Here is a 22,927-nt window from a genome sequence, read left to right as displayed (position 1 = left end):
TGAATGTTATAATTCTTGACATCTGATTTGTGTCCATTTATTCTTTTATGTAGAGACTGTCCAGTTTGACCAATGTACATGGCAGAGGGGCATTGCTGGCACATGATGGCATATATCACATTGGTAGATGTGCAGGTGAACGAGCCTCTGATAGTGTGGCTGATGTGATTAGGCCCTATGATGGTGTCCCCTGAATAGATATGTGGACACAGTTGGCAACGGGCTTTGTTGCAAGGATAGGTTCCTGGGTTAGTGGTTCTGTTGTGTGGTGTGTGGTTGCTGGTGAGTATTTGCTTCAGATTGGGGGGCTGTCTGTAAGCAAGGACTGGCCTGTCTCCCAAGATTTGTGAGAGTGATGGGTCGTCCCTCAGGATAGGTTGTAGATCTTTGATAATGCGTTGGAGAGGTTTTAGTTGGGGGCTGAAGGTGATGGCTAGTGGAGTTCTGTTACTTTCTTTGTTGGGCCTGTCCTGTAGTAGGTGACTTCTGGGTACTCTTCTGGCTCTGTCAATCTGTTTCTTCACTTCAGCAGGTGGGTATTGTAGTTGTAAGCATTCAAGCATTCTTACAACTACAACCTCCCCCCCACTGTTCCTCAGCCGTTCTTGTTAAGTCCTGGAAGTGGCCCACCTTGATTATCACTTCAAAAGGTTTTCTCTCCCCCCACACCACTCTTCTGCTGGTAATAGCTCATCTTAAGTGATCACTCTCCTTACAATGTGTATTTTTTCATGGTCTGTGTGTATATAAATCTCCTCACTGTATTTTCCACTTTATGCATCCGATGAAGTTAGCTGTAGCTCACGAAAGCTTATGCTCAAATAAATTGGTTAGTCTCTAAGGTGCCACAAGTACTCCTTTTCTTTTAACTGAATGTTAGTGCCCTTTACTGGACTCATTTGTTTTTCTACTGCTTGAAGATCCAGATGCTCTGGTATGAGAATAGAAATGGGAGTTTTATTTTATTTTATTCTGGGAAAATCAGTAATATTCTCAAGTTTTTTGCCCAAAAAGTCTGATTCTAAATGAGGGCCACAAAGCCAAGGAAATTTAGTCGAAAGCTGAATGCATTCAGCTTTGACTAAGAATACAGCAGTCACTGTGCAGTGGCTGTCTGACATGCCATACACTCCTTTGCACAATGGGATGAGTTAAGGATGGAGTTTCAGTCTAAATTCTGAGTACAGTGTTCCCGATTCAACACTCAACACGGATCTATATCAACAGAGCAGAAAGATGCTGATGTAAAGATAGAAACTGCCAACACCCTTTTGTAAAATAAAAAAAGAACATTAAACAAATGACAAATGTGTAAAGTACAATTTCTAAACCTCATCTCCAGGAACACTCTTGCAGAAGTTAAGATATAGGGCAGAATTCTACAGCAACAAGCCTGTGAAACTGGGATTTAAATACTGTTTCAAAGGCATAAACTTCCTTTTCCCTAACATATGCACTTTTCTCTCTCCTATTAATATCCGTATTGATATTTCCCAGTCAATGAAGGCGTCTACATAAATACCCAATTACAATGCTGTACCACATTCTGCAATTTCTTTTGGGATATAACTGAAATGTAGAATCTTTATCAGATGAAGAGAATTATAGGAAAAGAAAGGCTCACATTTATCCAATTATTTTCCATCTCTAGGGTACAACCTTCATTTGCCAGCCTAAATACATTTAATACTTCACTAGTATCTGGCTTTATTGTTTTCATTTTACTGAAAAAAATATCAGGAAATGGAATTTAAGCATGAAAAAATGATATTGCTTAAAAGAAATCAGAGAAATAGTGATGTGTTAATTGGCTGGATTCTACAAAAAATTCAGCCATTGAGATAAAAAATAGAATACAGTACGCATGCAAATGTTGGCACTGGCAATATATATTTTAACAAGTTTGTTTATCTATTGAGTCCTCCTTTTATGAGACTTCACTGTGCCTCAGTATGATTTAAGTCAGTTCATTGAAAATGTATTTGTTTCAATTGGTTAGTCCTGTAGCAGACATTGTTGTAAGCTCTTTGGGGCAGAGACTTGGTTTTTATTTGTACAGCCCATTGCACAGTTTATAAATATGATTTGTGTTGTGCCATTTTATAACATGACATAAGAAAATATGACTTTAGTGGGTTCCACCTTCTGTGTCTACATGGTGTGTATACATGCGTACATACTCAATTATAAATGCACACTCACAAAGTGTTTAGATTCAACATTACAACTGCGCACTAGGCCCCTATCCTGCTCCTAGTGAAGTGAATGGTAAAACTCCCATTGTCTTCAGTGGTGCAAGATCAGATGCTAAGTAATAATAGACATTAGATCTGGCCAAGAAATGATTTTTGTTCCTGTGAAAAAATTAAACAAACACAAATTAGTATTTGTTGATTTTTTTTTTCAAGTTACTGGGTGTTCATTGAAAACCAACTCCCTAAATGTCTCAATTTTTGTTGTTGTTGTTAACGAAAACTTAAGAAAATTGAAGAGGGTTGAAAGCAGACATTTCCTGCCCCCGAACAAAACACATTTTTCATCAGAAAAAAAGTTTTGAATGAAAAACTTGGACCAGTTCTAATAGTAATGGTGCTTTGGCTTTGTCAACACAGTCTGAGCTGTGATTTAACTGACTTGGTAGATCCCTGCAGCTCTCCTGGTGTGGACTCTTATTACAGGTGCAGAATGCTATATTTTAACTTTACTTACACAAGTAAGAAATTCATTTAAGCAAAACTGAAATCGCTTACCCTTCATTTAAAATAAGAGTGTCCACACTTAAATACGTGCACCCATTTAATTAAATCAGTTTCTAAATGAGTAAAATTCATGTTCAAACTGTGACCAGCCCTAAGCATAGTCTGATCTCAGTACAGCATCATGGCACAGTCCTTTGGGCAGGGACTCTATTATGTGTTTATCCTGTGCCTAACACAGCAGAGCCTTGGTCTATGATTGAGGTCCCAGGTCCTACCATAATACATATAATAGCCTCTTCTGCTTGGCTGCTAACCTTTTTCTCCTCGCTTCTTCTTAGTCCTATCAATATGGTCCTTAAGCTGAATGCGAACCTGCCTTTCATTAGGCTGGTCTCGAATAAATGGGTGCTTCATGAGCTGTTCAGTTGTTGGTCTCTGACTGTGGTTCTTCACCAGGCAGCTCTCAATGAATGACTGGAATTTTTTAGACCTAGCAGAGAAAGAAAAATATGTAACTGTGTTAAAAAGAAACCACAAATCCAGAATTACATCCAGTAAAAACGAGTCCGATATTTTCTGGATATTTAAAAGGACCAGCCAGCTTGAATTTTTTGTTTGTTTGCAAATTGACTAAATTTTTAAAAATTGGATTATTGTTAGAATGTATCCTTTCAATAGTATTGTTCTGAAATACTTTTTCTCATCTCCTGTTGATGGTTAGAAGGATCTCTCTATTGCTCATTATAAAACACAGATAGAAGGAAACAATTATTTATAACTATCTATTACTGCATTTTCTATGCGGTAATGGATTTCTGGGGTGAAGTGGGAGAAGCAAAGTGATTTACTTTTACTCAACTGATATTACACAGATTTTTAAATATTTATAGTTTGTACAATCTCCTACTCATTCTTGCTGTTCTTAGCCCTTCACTTACTCCCACCAGGAGCTTGGTCAGCATGCACTAATCCCATAAGGCATTACATCTTGGCTATAGTATGTTTGTGAGATCTACACTGTCAGCAGGTATCCATACTGCTTCAACCTCCACCCATTTGTGGATCAAAACTAATGACCTGCCATTCTTGCTGTGCGGGGTAGAAGTGGGAATGAGGCTATGTTGACTTAGCCTGGCCCATCCTCCCCTCCTTGCCTTGCTACAAAGAGTTAAACTAAACTCCAGACAAAGTAAATCTGAGAAAACAAATTTCTCTTGGCCTCAGATTTTGCATATCAAAAGTTCTGCCTGGAACTAATTTCAGCACATTATAAACCCAAGAGAATAAGGATTTACAAGAAGGAGATGCTGACAGACCGCTATGGTGCATGTTGCTTTAGTAAACTGGAACATTTGTGTAAATTAATGTCAGAAGCCAACTGATATTACAGAATTGCATTGAGAGGTAAAACAATAAGCTTTCAGGGATTTTATTTTCAAACTGTCAGACTAAAAAGTGATTTATCTTTTAAGTACTAATCCATACAAATTGGGATGTGAAAATAAACACTACTGGCTCCAATAAAATCCCCCATCCAGATTTATTAATGAGCAAATCTCTCCTATCTACCTTCCCTCTAAATAACAGTTTCTTGGTGGATTCCAGAAGGAGAAAGTTGGGTGAAGCTTTATTCAGCCCAGTTCTTTGTACAAGTTAAAGTGGAGACTGAGGCTCTGAGCCTGTATTTTGATCCATGTGGGCAGACCCCTTCATGTATGTGGAGCCACAGCAGCACTGAGGATCTAATTGCAGGATCAGGGCCTGGATCATTACAGAGAAATGAAGCCAAAGACTGTACTATCTGGTATGCTGGACAACCAAAGCAACTGAAAACATCTCATTTAAGTGAGATTCTATTTTATAGAATCTGTTTGCTTAAAACAAACCTTGCAAAAGTAATTTGCTGACCCCTGCTGAAGTGAACTACCCCAAGAATCAGCGTTTAATTACATATTTAAAGTGTTTATTTGACAGTTATTGTACATAAATACCAACTGGTTATGAACTGACTCTTCCTTGGGTTTAACTGGGATATAAAATGCCTACATGTAAATGATCATGAATCCCAGCTGCCAGTAATTTGATTTTGTGTTGCAGTACATTCCATTAGATTAGTACCTCCTGTTTACCCAGTCTGCTTATATGCAGTACTAATATTTTAATATACACATGAAAGTTAGTTAGGTATTGACACTACAGATCACAAAAATGTCAAACTAAGTCAGATTATATTATAAGCACAGATATTAGTGAGACATTCAATGTTTTACTGGAAAGCAAATACACACTTTGCACTGCCGGTCTGACAGGTAGTCTTACAACAGCACTTAAAAAGTGGCCTCTCTTTGCATGTGTGCATGAGATCATCTGTGCATGTACTTTTCAAACATCTGCATGTGCATGTAGTGAAATTTATAAAACCTACTTGTATACTTTTCTAACAAGCTCTGGCTTCTACTTTAAGGGGAAACACTGCAGAACTTGGCATTCTCATATGGCTTTAATCCTAATAAGGCAAAACTTTGCTATTGCAAAAGTTTTTCACTTTGAGTTTTTGGATTTTTTTGAATATGAAATTCAAAGTGAAATTCAGGGAGTTGGAACCTTCTTGAATCAAAGGGGAAAGAAGGACCGCCCAAATCCCTATGAAACAGACCTGCAGCAACACACAGCTCTATCTGTAGCCCTGCATTCTGTCACAATGCAAGTCCTGGTTAGCATACAAAACAAAACCCAGCTTTCTGAAAAATGACCTATAAAGCTCTGACAAGGATGGGGCTAATGGATTGTCCACCTTCATCCGGAAACTGCTAAGAGTCCTGCGGGTAACATGTTGAACAAATCCTCCTGGTACTCAGCAAGTGTAACGTGAGAATAACCAAGCATTTCTTTAACAATGTTATGGTTCAACACCTAAACCATGCAACTTTTCAGGGCCAGATTATCTGCTGGGGTAACTCCATGGAAGTCAATGAATTTACACCACCGAGAACATGGCCTTCCGTTTTGCATGTTTCCAACAGGAAGCCTGGTAAAACACATCAGTTGCACATGAGTTTCACTTTGAGATCATGGAAACTTTCAACCCCAAAACTGAGGGTGAAACTCTGGGTATGTGAACCTGTGTGTATCAAATCCAAAGACCTTGTTTGTACCAAGTTAGCAGAGGCAACGCAGACAAATGTTGCATAACTCTAATTATTAACCTGTTTTACGGATGAGAAAGATGAGGTGGAGAGGGTCAATGACTTGGCCAGGAGCACAGAGATTTGTTTACTAAATAATAAGAACAGTCAATGCTTACACAACACTAGAACTCACATCTGCCTGACTGCCAAGCCTGTGCTAAGACCATGCCTTTACAGTTTTTTTCCTTCTTTGTCCATTCTCAATTATATTCCCCCTCCCCACTCAAGCAACTGGCATGTGATATGTTGTGATGACAGAAGTAGACACAGCTGTGATTGTCTGGCACACAGGTTTTCCAGCTTCTAACTGTTAACTAACCCACCCACAGTCAGACCGACCCTCCACCTCATTCTTTTGCTCTCTGTGGAGGAAGGGATGTGAATAGGGGAGAGTTGTACAGGATTACTGTAGACAAGAAGGAAAGGCTGAGTAGTCTGTTCTTATGAGCACACAGGGACACCCCTAGTGCCTCTATGATCCTAAGAAATGCAAATGATAGGGGGGAGATGCATAACTAATCACATTATGAATGATGTATGAAATAACCCTGTTATACAGCACTTCACACTTTAATAGCGCCTTTCACCCACAGCACTCGTAGCATTTCACCCATGTTCATGAGACTTGCTCCAGGTCACATTGTGACCCAATGCCAGAGCCAGAAAAGAACACTCAGGAGTCTGGATTCTCAGCCCCTTCTTCTAACCTCCGTCTGGACGGAGAACAGGGACAGCACTTCCTGAAGACAACTGCATGCAGCTGGGTTGTTACACACACTCCCTCAAGTGATTCCAGAAAAGAAAGTCAAGCCCAAATGTCTGACACTCCAGAGTGCTCACGGCATACAGGGCATAGGCCTGCCAAGAGCCAATGGAGCTCTGTGCAAATTAAAATGGCCCAGGGAAGCCAGAATGTGGTTCACAAGGTGGGGCAAGGCAAAACTATCAGCTACGGTCACTGAGAACCCCTGAGTGCCAGGGCTGCTCAGAGCTAGTGCCTTCCTGACTGTAGCCTCTTCAGAAGAGGAGGATGTGGCCAGCCACATGACAGCTGGCCAGCCACATGACAGCTGCATGTCTTTAAAGGGCTACTGTTCTTCTCAGCAGCTCCAGGAGCCACAATGTCTCCCAGAGACCCACATAGCACAAGCTCTGCTTTAATGGGACAATCAGGCTCTTAAAGCGTGTGTTAAAGAGAAAAGCCTGGGTTTCACTCTTTGTTCCATCTCCAATTCACTGTGATACCTTGGGGCAAGTCACATCACCTCGCTGCCTCAGCTCCCCCGTGGGCATGCACACATGTAATAGCACTTCCTTAGCTTAGGGGTGTGTGCAGATGAAAAGCGTTGTCACAGAGGAAACACCACGCTTAGCATAAACAAGGAGAGATGTGCTGGGTCCAAGTGTTTATGAAAACAGCCCCAAAATTCAAGCTTCATTTGCTTAAGAACTTCAGGGGCAGAAAGTAAATCATCATATCATGCTGATTTGAATCAGAAGAAGAAGAAGATTACAAGGAGCCAGCCTTTAACTTCAAAGAGAAGCAGGGCTATTTTAAAAGCAGGTGCAGGAGTTCATCAAGAAACCAGGCAGACTGTGTTTCTACAGGGGTTTTTCTATTTGCAACAGCAGGCAAGATCCCAAATCCTTTCTACTTATCAGTGGATTTCACTGATTTAACTTCTTCATCTTCAACCATCAAGGGTTTTGCAGCCAGTTAGCCATTTTCTTCCTATGGAAAAATCCATCTTCATCTCAGTGCTTTAATGTGGTTAGGTCAATATTACTGCATGTGGAGAGGTTGATGGTCCTAAGCCCATTTAAGACTACTTGTCCTGGGAGTGGAAAGCACAAAACACAGAGAAGAGCTGCTGATCTTTGATACCCAGCAAGCTGGATTTTTAAATTTTGCTCTTCTCCTGTGATTTTAGTACTTGTGAAAGATGCTTGATTGCATTCTGGGGATGTGCAAAACTTGCACCGCAGAGGTCTGAGCAAGCATTTTGGGGAAGTTCAATTCTTTTGGGTTTTGCATACACAGCTTCTTGTCCTGCTTCGATTAGACCCAAAACCTCAGGCTAAAACTCAGTCAAAAGCATTGACTTGCACCTGGCTTCATGTTGAAGACATTTAAAACAATGTCAGATTACTTGGTCTAAAATCATGAACTAACCCATGTTTGGCACATAGTTGAGTCCAGAAGTGTGAGCCTGTTGGTATTTCATCTGAGTTTCAAATTCATAATGAAACCTAGCAAGATTTACATAGCTTTGCTGAGAATAACAGAGCTGTAAGAAATGGAGAGTAAAGGCTTCTATTTATCCACAAAATGGAACCAGCTCCAATAAGCATGCTTCAACTGTAACTCGGACAGGGGAGTGTAAACAAAATTCAATGTCCATTCAACCCTTGCCTTTGCTGCAGACTGTCAGGAAGGGTAGACACATCTATCAGGCACTAGACACAGACCACCATTTCATTTCAGAAAAGTCACCCAGTGGCCAAAAGATGATAACGAGTTTGGCAACCACAGACCTCAGCTGGACTTGAACAGATCTAGAAGTGAAAGGTTCTGTAATTGATTACAAATCCTTCAAGCCATCCCATCCCCTTAGAAGTTTTTAATTCTTGCTCTCTTCTCTCCAAAAAGAGAGGCTGCAGGGGTTAATGAAATGAGGGAAAGAACATGACAGCAAAGTGACATGGTGGTGTCACAAAAGCCGTTTTCCATCCAAGTAGAAATGGACCCAAAATTCAGATGTGAATTTCAAACACCCCAAAAATCAATGGGATTAGGATTCAGGAGGGCCAGTGCAGCTCATCCAAAAAAAAAAATGGGAGAGAGGTGCAATATATGGGTGTGAGTTTAAATGCCCCAAAGTCTAGGGACATTTAGCTGAACAATTATTGTATCCCTTCAACTTTCTGAACGTAAGAACAGGGAAAGTTGGGCTATACTAACAGTGAGCCAGTTAGCTGGAATATGAGGGAAGGGTTGTGTATCGCTGGAATATGAGGGAAGTAACTTGCCCAAGGTCACATGCAGTGTGTGGCAGACCCAGATATGGAATTGGTACCTGGCTTGTGCAAGACGGATTAAAATACTCCAGGGACATGGATTGCAATTTATCAGAACAAAACAAAACAAAACTCCTGCTCCTGTTCAATTTTACCTTAAAGTGTGTGTGGGGGGGTGGGGTCAGTGATTTCTTTCTTCAGCTGCCTTCTTTCTCTCTGGAGGCTCAGACTGCCTTTGGCTATGTCCACACGATGAGCTGGGGCGGTAATTTCCCTGCTCACACACGCATACTCGTGGACGCTTGATGAGAGCTAGTGACTGTATAAATAGTAACGTAGCTACAGTAGCACAGGCTGTGACCGTGGAGGCCCGGCTGAGCTGTGCTGAGTACAAACCTGCCTCTAACGGGGGGGCATGTACTTGCCATGGCTCAGCCGTGCCTCGTGCCTCTGCTGTTACCGCGGTGACACTGCTATTTATGCTGGCGCTAGCTCTTGCTGAGCTACCGTGAGTATTTGGACTAGAGCCGGGGAATCGCATCCCCCTGGCTTATAGCACAGGTGCAGCCTTTGATGAATAAATACAACACAACACAAACCCTCTCGCTTACATCCTGCAGTCTGCCTTGTGCAGTAACAGCTAACTCAAAAGGTACATTGGCCGAGCAGTCAGAGGGGTGATTCCATAGAATACCAGGGTTGGAAGGGACCTCAAGAGGTCATCTAGTCCAACCCCCTGCTCGAAGCAGGGCCAATCCCCAATTTTTGACCCAAAGGGCCCCCTCAAGGATTGAACTCACAACCCTGGGTTTAGCAGGCCAATGCTCAAACCACTGAGCTATCCCTCCCCCCAGCATGTGTAGACGTACCTGAGGTAGATCTGATCTAGCTAGCGTGAGAACCAATAGCAGTGAAGGTGCAGCCCAGCAGACTGCAGTCTGGGCTAGCCAGCAGAGTATATTCCCAGGCTCTCTGGCAGACTTGTACTTGGATGGCTAGCCCATGCTGCAGCCGCTTCTCTGTTATTGCTTCCCATGATAACTCGGTGAAAGGTACCTCTGTACGTCTACATGCGCTGCAATCGCAGTTCCAGTGGCAGCACCGACATACCCAACGTGTAAGTGGGAGACTAGTGGCTCAACAAAATACATGTCTGAACACCTGTCTGCTGCTGGATCGCTTCAGGTATCAAAAGGAAGTTGCACAAGAGCCTGCAGTTCACAGATCATCATATCATACAACCTCCGTACCTCTCTCTGCAGACTTCTGAATAACCACTGTGGATACTGCTTCAGATTGGTAAGAAAACTCTCTCTTACACTGGCATTGCACTAAGATCCAGCCAGCTGATGATGAAGACGGCAAAATTAGTGCTGGGCCTGTGTGTGTTTTTAGAGGGTGTGGTGCTCTTTGGATGCTGGTTTCAAACTAAGATGTACCAAGGAATTCAGTGATCGCTCCGCACAACAGACATACCCTAGAAACACTGCCACTTGGACCTCACTTTTCTTCGAAACCTGCCTTTAACTGTGCACCTACGTATCTGGGCTCTCAGCACTAAGGAATGAGAGGCAAAAATTCTACCACCAAGACAGCACTTTTTCCCTCCAACTCTATACCCCTAGCACTAAGTTGGAGCACTCTCCCTCTGTATCACTAGCAGTCAGGGTGAGTGGCAGGGCTCTCTCACACACACACACACACACACACATATTATCCCCTCCCCCCCCCCAACTAAGTGGCAGGGCTCCCTATCTTTTCTGGCTAAACCACAACTGAACCTGGGATGAGAAAATTGTAGAAACCTATGTCCAGTACACTTTAAGGGTTCTTGCTTACATCAGCACAGTAACAGAACATCTGCTGGGCTTCAGGGATTCTTTTAATTTTGTTAAAGGGTGTTTTCTATTGGAGTGCCCTGGTTTTCTTCAAGATGCTGTTGCATTTTTTTTCTTCCAAAATTTTAAAATAAAACCCAAACTTAGTTCAAATCTCCACATTCCTGAGCCTTCAAGATAAACTATCCCTTTTTGGAATGAGTAAATGTTTCCACTTGAAAATGGAATCTCTTTGGAAAGAAATGGCAGCCAAGTGAAGTGTCATGTGGCTTCAGGCTGCATAAATCTCTTCAGAAAAGCCAACTCTTCACTGTGAAATGGCAACATTAGAGAGCTTCTCTCTCTGTGTCTCAAAGAGAAGTTGTCATGCCACCCACACAGTGCAGCCAGCTGGGACCAGAGCAATCTTTCCTTAGGGCCTGATCCTGTACCCACTGAAATTACACCGGTGACTTCACTAGAAACAGGATCAGACCCCTAAACCTGTAAAGAGTTTGTTTAGTGCTAACAATACAAACAAGTGATAACATTTTACAGCATTTGAACTTCAGTTTGAAGACCAGACTCACCACTTCTTTGATTTCAACCGTGGGGCTGGGTTCCGGGGGATGAGGAACAGAGCTCTCATGGGATGCATGTCACAAAGGGCTAAAAGGTACAACAAGAGACATTAGATAGGGCAGGAAGCAGAAGAGATACAGAGCATTTCACAGATAGAGCATATGTTAGGGGCAGGTGGAGAATCTAGAGACAGGATTTCTCTGAAGTAACAAGAACTCCAACATACCACTACACAGAGGGATTTGAATAAATACCCCTCTGGAGGCACCTTCCAGCCCAAGGAGTGGCATGATTCTAGAGATGGGCTGGAGCTGCAAAGCTTGGACCAAGATCTGAACTCCCCTAAGTTTTGGGGATGTCTGTACCCTGGAGTTTTGGTTTAGAGTTAGGGGCTAGCTATGAAGTTTGTATGCCTGCAGCTTTGTGTTTAACCACACTGACAGGCACTGATGCAGGTGACAGCTCACGTATGTGCTGCACTTCAGAGCCATACCATGTGGTTTACCACCAAAGCCATACCATCTCTGCCCTGGTTACTTTTAACAAACAAGATCCTAGCATAAAACTGATAGGAGTCTTAACAGGTATACGAGTTACCTAAATGCATCAGCTAAATCCTTTGCATTGTTATTGGTGCCACAAGAAAGGCCACTGAAATAATACTCAGCGCATTGACAATGTTTTTCATCCATACACCTCAGAGAGCTTTAAAAAGAAGGGTAATTATTTTTTAATCCCCATTTTAACTAGGAGAAATTGAAGCCCAAGATCACAAGTCAGTGAGACAGCGAGACAGAATCCAGGTCTCTTGACTCCCATTCCAGTGTTATATCCACTGGATCACATGGACTTCTGATAGCATCTAGAAACCTTCCTGTTTCAGTTTGCAACAGTCACCCCCTCTTCTGGGCTCCCCAGCGCACCATTTGTCAGTCTTGTTTAGATTTTTCATCTCCTGGAGGCGGGGACTGTTTGAATGTAGTTTGTTGTACAAAACAGCGTGTGTGGCTGGTGCTTAGCAAATAAGAGCGAGTTACAATTTAGTCATAATAACTCAACCAAGGCAGCGCATCTACTTACGAGGAGCACCTTCTGCCATCTCGATGGCTGTTATCCCCAAAGACCATAAGTCACTCTGAAAAACAAAATACAGAGAAATGTCTAGGGCAGAAGAACCTTGTAACAACCGAGAGTCCTCTGAGGGAGGAGTGTCAGTACTGTACTCCACAGAAAGGGTGTCTGGGCCATTTTATTACTAAGAGTCTGATCTGTATTCTCTCTCTCTAAGTCCTTGAACTCCCGGCTCAGAAGATTTTCTTTTATGTTTTTTTCATTGTCAGTGCTTTGGAGTAGGATTCCCAGTGGAGATGTGGTTTTAACTTTGTTTGAATGACTGAAAAACAATTGCCGTATGAGAACTCGGAAGCCCCAAGATCCAGTGTGATCATGTTTCAATAATAAAGCAATACATCTTTTTGAGAGTAAAAATACAGAAACTCAGACACATGATATTTCAGCCGCAGCAGCAGCACTGGGCAACTCTATGCTGAATTGTTTCACCCTGCTCCCTCTTCTAGTACTGCCAGCTTCTGACTTGTGTGCACCTTAACCTGCAGCCCTAACAGAACAAGGCAGAGTAGGATGTGCAAGCACAGGATACCTCTGGACTCTCCAGACGGAGATACACTGACAGAGTAAATAAGAACTGAATATGATTCAGCCTCCTCTATGGATCTTTCCCTCTCCTGGGGGTGAAGCAGTTTCTCCACATGTGGAAACCGTTCCTCAGATATCACACCATTCATACCAACTTCTGTGGTATCTGCTGTACCTTCTCTCCTCTCCCTTTTTACTTCAACACATTTGAAACATTTTAATACTTGTGAAAGGAGTCAAAATGGCAGTCACATTGCCTGGGGTACTCTGTCGACAGAGGGACAAACCCTGATGTCCTTATTCAAGCCAAATTCTCACTGGAATTTTTGCCTGGGGATGGACTAAATCAGAACGGATGGCCAGTTCATGCCTTTTTTTATTTAAGGCATCTTCACTGGCGTAGCTGAACATCTTGTATGTATTCATGATGTAGTAACATACTACCGTCCTCTTGTTACAGATGAGGAAGCTGAGATAGAGAGAGGGGAAGTGACTTGCCCAAGGTCATATGCAGTGTGTGGCAGACCCAGATATGGAATTTGGACCGCTCAATGACTTGTTTACACTCAGAAGTTTTGCCTCTGACTATACCAGTACAGTAAAGCAGCAGAACCCTTCTGCTGCGGACACAATTATAGCAGGGTTTATACCAGCATAGCTTATTCTGATTCAGGAATGGAAATAAGCTATAGCAGTATAAGGCACCTTTATGCTGGTAGAAATGAATCTAGGCCAGGTCTACAGTATAAACTTGAGCTGGCATAGCTGTGTCTGTCAGAGCTACCAACAAAGGGGGCTGGGGACTGGAATAAGCTCTACCAGCAATGGTGCTGGTATAAACTGTGTCTATACCATGAGGGAGTGCTTTAATAGGACATGATCCTGGTACAGCTATACCAGCAAAGCGCTCCTTGTGTAGTCCTGGACTTACACTAGGGCTTTACTGATATACCTATGTCAGGGGAAAAAAATTAGTTCACCCCCTAACAAACAAACATAGTTATAGCACTAAAATTTTTAAGCATAGATCAGCCCTTAGACTATCCCCCTCATCTAAACTGCCTTGCTTACCCTTTCCTGATGAAGGTGTGGGGGAAGGAAAACTTCCAGTTCCTCTGTTAGGGGAGGCAGGTTTTGCTCTACTTCCTCAGAGAAGCAGCATTGTGTCCAGCCCCAGATCTCAGGGGATCCACCAAATTCCAGGACTATGCATAGATGTCCCATAGGCACTGTGCTGCCAGGGCCAATGAATCATAGAATCATAGAATATCAGGGTTGGAAGGGACCTCAGGAGGTCATCTAGTCCAACCCCCTGCTCAAAGCAGGACCAATCCCCAATTAAATCATCCCAGCCAGGGCTTTGTCAAGCCTGACCTTAAAAACTTCTAAGGAAGGAGATTCTACCACCTCCCTAGGTAACGCATTCACCACCCTCCTAGTGAAAAAGTTTTTCCTAATATCCAACCTAAACCTCTCCCACTGCAACTTGAGACCATTACTCCTTGTTCTGTCATCTTCTACCACTGAGAATAGTCTAGAACCATCCTCTTTGGAACCACCTCTCAGGTAGTTGAAAGCAGCTATCAAATCCCCCCTCATTCTTCTCTTTTGCAGACTAAACAATCCCAGTTCCCTCAGCCTCTCCTCATAAGTCATGTGTTCCAGACCCCTAATCATTTTTATTGCCCTGCGCTGGACTCTCTCCAATTTTTCCACATCCTTCTTGTAGTGATGGGTCTTCTACTATCAGCCACCCCTTTACTCCACCAATGGAAGGGCACCAGAAAAGCTAATACAGCCCATGGTTTCTGCATGGTACTGGGGGAGGGCGTGATGTGGATCAGTGGTCACACAGGAGAGGTGAGAGGTATATGTAGAGGGGTCCCTTCATGCCCGCATCGAGAAAGTGGAATGATCCCTACTGGTGAGGGACTGGACTAAGATCCACCAAAGTATGACCTATAGAAATCTAAACAGTCATCAAGGATGCATTCGTGTTACAACTGACCTGAGCTGGATTTGAACTGATGTTAAAAGGCTCCATGTTCTCCTATCAATCCTCTGAGCCCTCCCTATGGCAACTAATTTCACAACATGCACCACCATCCAATTCGTGGGCAACAGAACAAGGTGGAATGTCATGGCTATGCTTTTAATTCTTTCTAGCAAGACTTTAGTGTTAGGAGCTACTGGCTCAGTTGATACCCTTGCTCTGAGGGGCGTAAATAGCCCACAGTATCAATCAGAGTGCCCAACTGGTAGTGGCCAGCTCACTAGTTAAAATTAGATTATCTATAAATGGATTTGATGCAGTGCCCATGGACAGGCTGCTTAGGATTGCTTAAAAATATAAAGCGTCTTGAGATAATTCAGAAGAAAGAGGGGACTAAGCTAGGGTTTGTTGATTAAACGGGAGACAGGAGAGCTATGTTTCTCCAGTGGGAGGAGAAACAAACAGATACGCTTCCTTGTACTCTGTTCCGAAACGTTCTGCAGCCCACAGGGCAAATTCAGCAACCTTCTGCAGGCGAATTCAGCAACTGATCTCCCTAACACCTAGAGCAAATGGGGAGCTTCTTCTTGGAAAACTCACTTGATATAACTCTCCTATCCCTTCTCCTGGGATCACTGCATTTTCAAATGACAACATTTATATTCCAGGCTAGTCACCAGGAAGCATTTGTAAGTGGTGTTCAACTGCCTGTGCTAGAGAGCATCTAGAAGTCATTGATGTGCTGGATTTAAGCTTTTAGATCCATGAATGAATCTCAAAGACATTTCAGTTCTTGTATACTGGAGAAAATGCTTCAATTACCAGGACACAGGAAAGAATTAATGTATATGCATGAGAGAGAGAGAAAGTGATAAGTTTCCTTAGTGGCCATGCTACAACTTACTTTTGGCAGAAGTTAAGTAATTCATTACTCCAGACACTGTGTAGGTAGAGCTGTATAATGATTAATAACCGAGTACCGAATACATTAAAACAGAACACAGACTAATTTCAGTGCCTTCGTTTGAAGTATAGCCTCAGACACATCGCTGAGGTTGGTGGGCAGCCAGCTGGCACCATAAAGGGACTCAGCTAAAGCAAACCCGAGGAGCTCTCCTATAGATGATATACTCCACTGCAGAGCAGGGGAAAAGACCAATCTTTCAGGTACAGCCATCTACTCCAGCAGGGGTCCACTGGCAACAGCTTTGCCTTCTGGTGCCCTTCAGCATATCCGGTTCTATACTGCAGTCCACTAAAATGATTTCTGGTCTTCATTGATATGAAGTCAGTTATCCCAACTGTCTTTGGGATCAGTGGTGGATTACTGCATGGGCCCATGGGGCCTGTGACCAGGGACCCCGGCCAATTTGGCACCTCTGAAAAAATCTCCCTCTGCCATGGCCTCAGGGTGGGAGGAGCTCTTGCTCCTTGACACAGCCATGAAGCCACGGCGGGGGCACAGAGATTCTCCAGTCTTGAGGCCGCAGTGCGAGGGAGGGCAGAAAGGAATGGGGGGGGCAGGGGGAAAGAGGTAGAATGGGGTCGGGCTGTGGGCTGACTAGCTCAGTGGTTTGAGCATTGGCCTGCTAAACCCAGGGTTGTGAGTTCAATCCTTGAGGGGGCCATTTAGGGATCTGGGGCAAAAATTGGGGATTGGTCCTGCTTTGAGCAGGGGGTTGGACTAGATGACCTCCTGAGGTCCCTTCCAACCCTGATATTCTATGATTCTCTTGAATTTAGCGCAAGAGAATTTAAACTACTGATCTAACAAGAGTTAGAAGGAAGCCCAGGGTTAGAATGTAAGAGGTCCTGGCTCCTACTCGTGGGCTCCAACCACTAGACATGCTGAGATATTCTTAGAGCTTTGCCCAGCCTAGTTTCAGATTCACAGTTGACAGGTCACTGCCACCTCCCTTGGGAGACTATTCCGAAGTCTAATAATTTTCAGAGGCAAGACATTTCTCCTGCTGTTCAGCCTATATTTTCCCCTTATGGAATTTCATCCCAGTTGTCCTAACTGCAATTCCCTATACTTCCCTAAAAACTTCCTCTCCACTGTTGACATTTACACCTTTCAATCTCTTGTGGACCATCACGTCCTCCTTTGTTGTTGTTCACTCAAGCTATACAGTGCATATTGACGATCTCAGTCTTTCCACATGGGTCAATTCTTACAATCCCTTCATCATCATTACTGCTCTTATCTGAACTCCTTCCAATTTCTCAGTAGCCTCCTGGTATTCAGGTGCCCAAGATTATAAACAATATGCCAAGTGATTTTAACTAGATACAGAAACGGATACAGAAAGACCTCTGTGGGTCTGAAAGGGAAGGAAAAAAACAGCAGGAAACACACATTTTATACTGGATTTGGATTTTGTAAAGTTTTTTTAAAAATTGGAAAAGCTTTGCAGTCCACCTGGCAAAGAGAAAGCACACTAATACATTTGCAATAATCTCATTTTAGTTAAGGAAGCAATCTCTGTTTCCTTTGATTCTAAGCATATTGACAAGATTTCTGTCAACAAAAAAGAAGAAACCTCTAGGAAAAAAACAAACCTCAACAATGTGGGTTCTGTATTTACCTTTTGTGATGTGGTTTATTTTTATGAGGTATTTGTTGTATCCTGTACATTACACAGTCAAGTTCTCCTTGCCTAAGAAAACAGCGAGATCGGAAGCAGTTTTCTGTCCCCAAAGGGTTAAGTCTGTGGAGTTCCTTTTTTTTACCCACTAATTCCAGTCTTTTATATTTGTTATCTCAAGCGATTAGCTTTATACTGATTTGGGATCTGTAGGATCCAATTTGCAACCTTTTAAAAAATTGTCATTTGCATTTTTCTCTCCACTTCAAAGCTAGAGCCTCAGCTGTAGTGAGGTGAACCTAAGACGGGAGCCAGACCCAGTGGCCACCAGACTACAAGCTCTGAAAACACCCCGCAGTTTGGAGTGTTGGCAGCAATCAGCCTTTTGTTTTATATCCACAAACAGCCAATGCCAGCTTCAGAGACAAAACCATCTAGTCTGCTAAGAATATTTGATCCTCGAGGACAATAGGAGAATTCTGATCCCAGTTCCTGCTCGCTGCATATCAAGTATCCTAGCTATTTTGGAAGGAGGAAAACACCAGGGATTTCTGAGGAAAGAAATGTTGGCTATAAAGATATAAAGCCAGGATTTTTAATAATATCAAGGAATTTCAAGTGCTCTTTCCAGTGACTGACTCCTTTTTAGGCTGTAAACCTCTCCATACTGTATTTAGAATATGCAACTTAACAAGGAATCTATCTAGTGCTAGCAAGCAAGAGAGCAGAGAGCATCTCAAAAGGAAGAATCAGGCATACAGGTGAACCACAAACTTACTAGCCTAAGAGCATATATTCAGCAGATGGAAACCCACAGGGTATCTGAGCCAGAATGTCTTCTTGGGTGGGGATTTGCAAGGGAGGAGCTCTGCTTGCTGGAAAGAGCCCTGCAAGTGAAGCCAGGGGAAATGCCAATTCAGCAAATCCCCCCTGCAGTCTCTTTTTGGGCCACTCCTTTGAAGTGCTGGCCAAAGGGCAAACCTGATTCCCCCAGAGGGGAAATGCCTGGGGGAGGGTGGTGACAGCACCACCTGCCCTCTTGTGGAGTGAATATCCTCGGGGGGGCACAGGGAAGTATAATTTACATTTCCCTGAGCCAACATCTATGAAACCAAATCCATGCCGTTCAGTGGTCACTCCCTGGAAAGCCAGTTCCTTAGTGTGAGATGTGTAAAGAGTGACCCAGCTGGGGCAAACTCACTACTTCTCCTTAGCGTTAGTAAAAGGATGCTTCTTCTTGGTTTCTTCAGTTGAGGACACATACTCATACAAATCCTGCCAAACAGTCAGCGGGCCACTGCAACCCAGGGTTGTGAGTTCAATCCTTGAGGGGGCCATTTAGTTGATCTGGGGCAAAAATGGGGACTGGTCCTGTTTTAAGCAGGGGGTTGGACTAGATGATCTCCTGAGGTCCCTTCCAACCCTGATATTCTGTGATTCTATTCTAATAGAGGAGACTTGGGAAATTGATTAAACAGCTATGGCCTATGAACCACGAAGATTTGAGTTTGTGTCCCAGGAACAGTATTGTGCAGACTGTATGTACATACACATAAAGGAAGACCAACTAGAGGATTGGGGTGTCCGCTAATTGGTTAAATCTGCTTAGGTATTTGTCAACCAGTTGGCAGACAGTATATGTACTAACTAAAGAAACATTACAACTGCCCATAAAGTTTTGTAATCTGAACTAAAATGCTTGCGGCAGAGATACACAATATAGTAGCTAGTGTGTGTTACACATAAAAAAAGTTCCCTAAATGATCTCTACTATAAAACAGACTCTCCAGCTCTCCAACAAATGCATGTTGTAGTGGTTAACCAAAGAGAACTAACTATTTGCACATGTGCATATCATTACCAATTTAAATAACCCTCAGGATGAAGTCTGAAGCTGGACAGCTGCTCTCAAGGAAACAATCTGTTAGGTTGATGACTGACATATTTTAATAGAAGAAATGTACAAGATTTTTGGGGACATGTTTGGGCTCTCCATCATACATATTTTATTTGCCCTGTGGGAAAAGTAATCGTCGATCAAGGCTGTGATGCTGTGTCACAATGGTGGAATGTTTGCATCGTCACATGGGAAAGTCATATCACTAATATGTGGCTAGCCTTCTATAAGTCCTTGCCTCAGCGGGTTTAACAGCGCTTTCCAAACATGATTTCTCACATTGCCCTCATAGGATGTGGAATGGGCAAATGCACAGCAAGCTTTAAACTTATTTTTTCAAAATTGCTTATTCATTTTGGAAACCTAGCTTGAGCCACAAAGGGGCTGGTTTTCAAAGGGGATGAACATGTACTGGAGCTCTAGATGACCAGCACTTCTGAAAATCAGGTCCTGACCACCCCAAGCTAGATATTCAAAAATGAGACACCCAGAATTAGCGGACACTTTTGGAGACTTGGGCCTAAGTTAGTCCTACTTTAACTGTAGGCAAGTCGAGTACAGGAGTCCCAATTTGACCTTCCATCTATTTCTAGTTTGAACTGGGAGTCATGATCCCTGGCTTCTATTCCTGCTTCTGCCATTAACTTGAGGCATGATCTTGGGCAATGGCAACATTGCATCCCCATGACAATGTCATAGGCACTTACATGATGTTACATGATGTCATCAGGCCACAAATAAAATTGGAATGCCGAGCAGGACATAACACAGATCAGTGATAACTGGGACTGTCCCACAAATTTCTGAACATGCAACAACCATAAGACCTCTGTGTGAATGCCAGCCAGACATGCAGACTTGAAGTTATTATTTCAGCTTCTTCTTCTCTTGACAGGATAATATTTAAATACACTACGCTGAACAGCACAACACAACAGTTCAAAGGATGCCCGTAATACCTCATTCAGCATTGAGAAAGACCTTTTGCAGTAATCTTTAATGCTTGAACAGCACAACAAGGATTCACATTAATAACAGACTGACATCTTGGAATCTGACTGCTGTAATGCAGGAGAGAACTTTTCTGCACTTCATTGTGTACTTACAAATTTTAAAAGCTGCCAAATCCTTTGCCAAAATCCTGAATATTAATAATGTTTATGACTGGGACATAACATTTAAGATCAGATCAAGTGTCCTCTTCATATGTTTATGATCAGAATTGTAAATTCAAACAGTGACAATGGCGATTAAAAAAGTCTAACCTGCGATATAGTCTCTCTGAGTCTCTTTGCTCATTTTAATACCGTGACTAATTCAGACACCTTAATGAATATTTTTTAGACCTCATGAATATTACATTTGTAGCAACATGTAAATAAACATGAAGATGCTTGATTGGGTACCTTGAAGTCGTAAGTGGCATCAGGATTTTCATCACAGGCAATGACTTCAGGAGCCATCCAATAAGGAGTTCCAATGAAGGTATTTCTTCTACCCACTGTTCTGTCAAGCTGAGCGCTGACACCGAAATCCACTGTGTATAAAAAAATACCATACGAGCATAAGTAAGGCAGAGAAAAAACTGAATGATATTTTTCAGCTGGAACATATGAAGATGGAAAATAATAAAGTCATGTTAAGTTCATACAGACTGACTATTTTCGGTCTTCAGAAAAAGTATGTATTGGGCCAAAGTCACCCCTGACTGAACTCCCCTGAGTTCAATGGAGTCCTAGCAGGGATGGGTTTGGCCATCTGATCTCTCTGTATTGTTGGGAAAAATGCACAGGCTCCTCATTACTAGAGTTTAGTAAGAAGAGATCATGACTCCACTTACTAATGGAGAAGAAGGTTGGGAACGGAAACAAACCAGAGCCTTTGTTCTGTCCTATTCCATGTGTGTCAAGGAAAGCCATACGTTTTTAAAAGCTCCATTTTCTGGAAACACTCTTCCTGGAAATGGCATAAATACAATAGGCATAAGGAGCTAAAGGACAAAGGATCATAGGGAAATGTTAAGTGTGGAGCTGTAAACTAAAGCAACAAGTGATATCTTTCTAATCCATGGTAAAATATTCTGGGCTGGATTCTCTGGTTCACCAAGTTCATTTTGTACCAAGTAACTTAAAATGACTAGAGAATTTCCCCTTGGAGAAGGAACCTCCACCAGTGTAAAGCTGGATGAGCCAGCTGTACAGTGTCCTGAGCTGGAACCACCCTTCGTTGTATAAAGGGAGGGAAATGACATGACTGAATGAGACTTGCTACCCAATTCTCCACTTGTGTAAGATCCCTGAGGTACCTTAAGTTTAAGCTGCCCTTGTGCAGCTTTAACGTGCTGGTGCTGGACAGCTGAGCCTCAAGCTCTCTGTGAACTAATTGGATACTGTCTCCTATATTTTCCTCTTCACTGATGTGTTTTGGGGCATGGGAGGGTGGTGATGTTACCCGTGACACTGGAAATGGAGTGCAGAATAATTCCTCTGACTGAGGTTCTCTCAAGTTTATTGCTCACAGCACCAACAAGACCACCACAGTGCAATGATTAGGGTATAAGACTGTGATTTTGATTGTTCAGTGCACCAACATGCGATTGAGATGGAATCTTCTGTTTAAATCTCAAGGGCATCTAACAGGGTCAGGGTAGAAATATACACTAACAAATTTTCAACATGCCGAGATTGGGTCAATATGCAAAGATGATCATGAATGTGTAAAACCCCATTCAGGTTCACAACTACCCAACTGACAGGGCCAAATGTGATGGTGGAACCGAGCAGATGTCAGTGCATGTGAATTTTTCTACATTTGGATGTCTGCTATCATCTGATGATAATTTAGTGCATGGTATTTAGTCAAATCCAAGTTCATTTGAATGAGTCCAGCACAAAACAATAAGCACAGAAGATACCTGATCTGTCCCCATTCCCAAAGAAGGCAAGTCAGTTACTTACTCTCTACCAGTTTCATTCCATCTTCCCAGCCAACCTCATCCCACACTTTCCTTACATTTGCCACAAGTTCTATGCCATTCTTACCCAGTTTAACTTCTGCATTTTCTGTCAGCAATACATTCTGTCCCTTGATGTCTCGATGAATTACTTTATGCTGGTGTAGATGACTCAAACCCTAGAAAATTCAGTGGATAAGCAAGGTCAGTAGAAACCAAATTCAAAGAACATTATTTTATACCATTTCCCTCTTGCCACCAGCACACTAATTATCCACCAAAAATGGGAGATTTGTGTTGGAATTAAGTCACCTCAAAACACTTTGTCATGTGTACAAAATGTCCTACATTTCACATTGGGAAGGCATGAGTAGAAACACCCACTTAACTGTAATCATGGAAGTCAGTGCTTTATATGGTGAGTGAAAAGAACTGTAAATTCGATAAGGATTTAGGACTGAGCATTCAGTTACTTCAGAAACCAATATTAACCTGAATACCTCAGTATCTATAGTAATGTTTTTTCATGTGCTTTT

General features: G+C 42.5%; 1 protein-coding gene across 7 annotated transcripts in view; it reads right to left on the bottom strand.

The window, feature by feature from the left end:
* The window catches only part of TNIK (TRAF2 and NCK interacting kinase), a 300,446-nt gene that overhangs the window by 85,047 nt on the left and 192,472 nt on the right, over positions 1 to 22,927 (bottom strand). For all 7 annotated transcript variants that reach the window (XM_084638591.1, XM_084638586.1, XM_084638585.1 and 4 more), the window contains exons 6-10: positions 22,480 to 22,570; positions 20,845 to 20,975; positions 12,385 to 12,439; positions 11,313 to 11,391; positions 3,014 to 3,189 (exon numbers count right to left, since the gene is read on the bottom strand). In XM_084638591.1, the coding sequence (XP_084494717.1) occupies positions 3,014 to 3,189; positions 11,313 to 11,391; positions 12,385 to 12,439; positions 20,845 to 20,975; positions 22,480 to 22,570 (532 nt within the window). The remainder of the gene's footprint in view (positions 1 to 3,013; positions 3,190 to 11,312; positions 11,392 to 12,384; positions 12,440 to 20,844; positions 20,976 to 22,479; positions 22,571 to 22,927) is intronic.

The sequence above is a fragment of the Lepidochelys olivacea genome, assembly GCF_965140295.1.
Source record: "Lepidochelys olivacea isolate rLepOli2 genome assembly, chromosome: 9".
Taxonomy (NCBI): Eukaryota; Metazoa; Chordata; order Testudines; family Cheloniidae; genus Lepidochelys; species Lepidochelys olivacea.
Note: the sequence above shows the minus strand (reverse complement) of the source record. Positions and strands in the feature narration are given on the sequence as shown.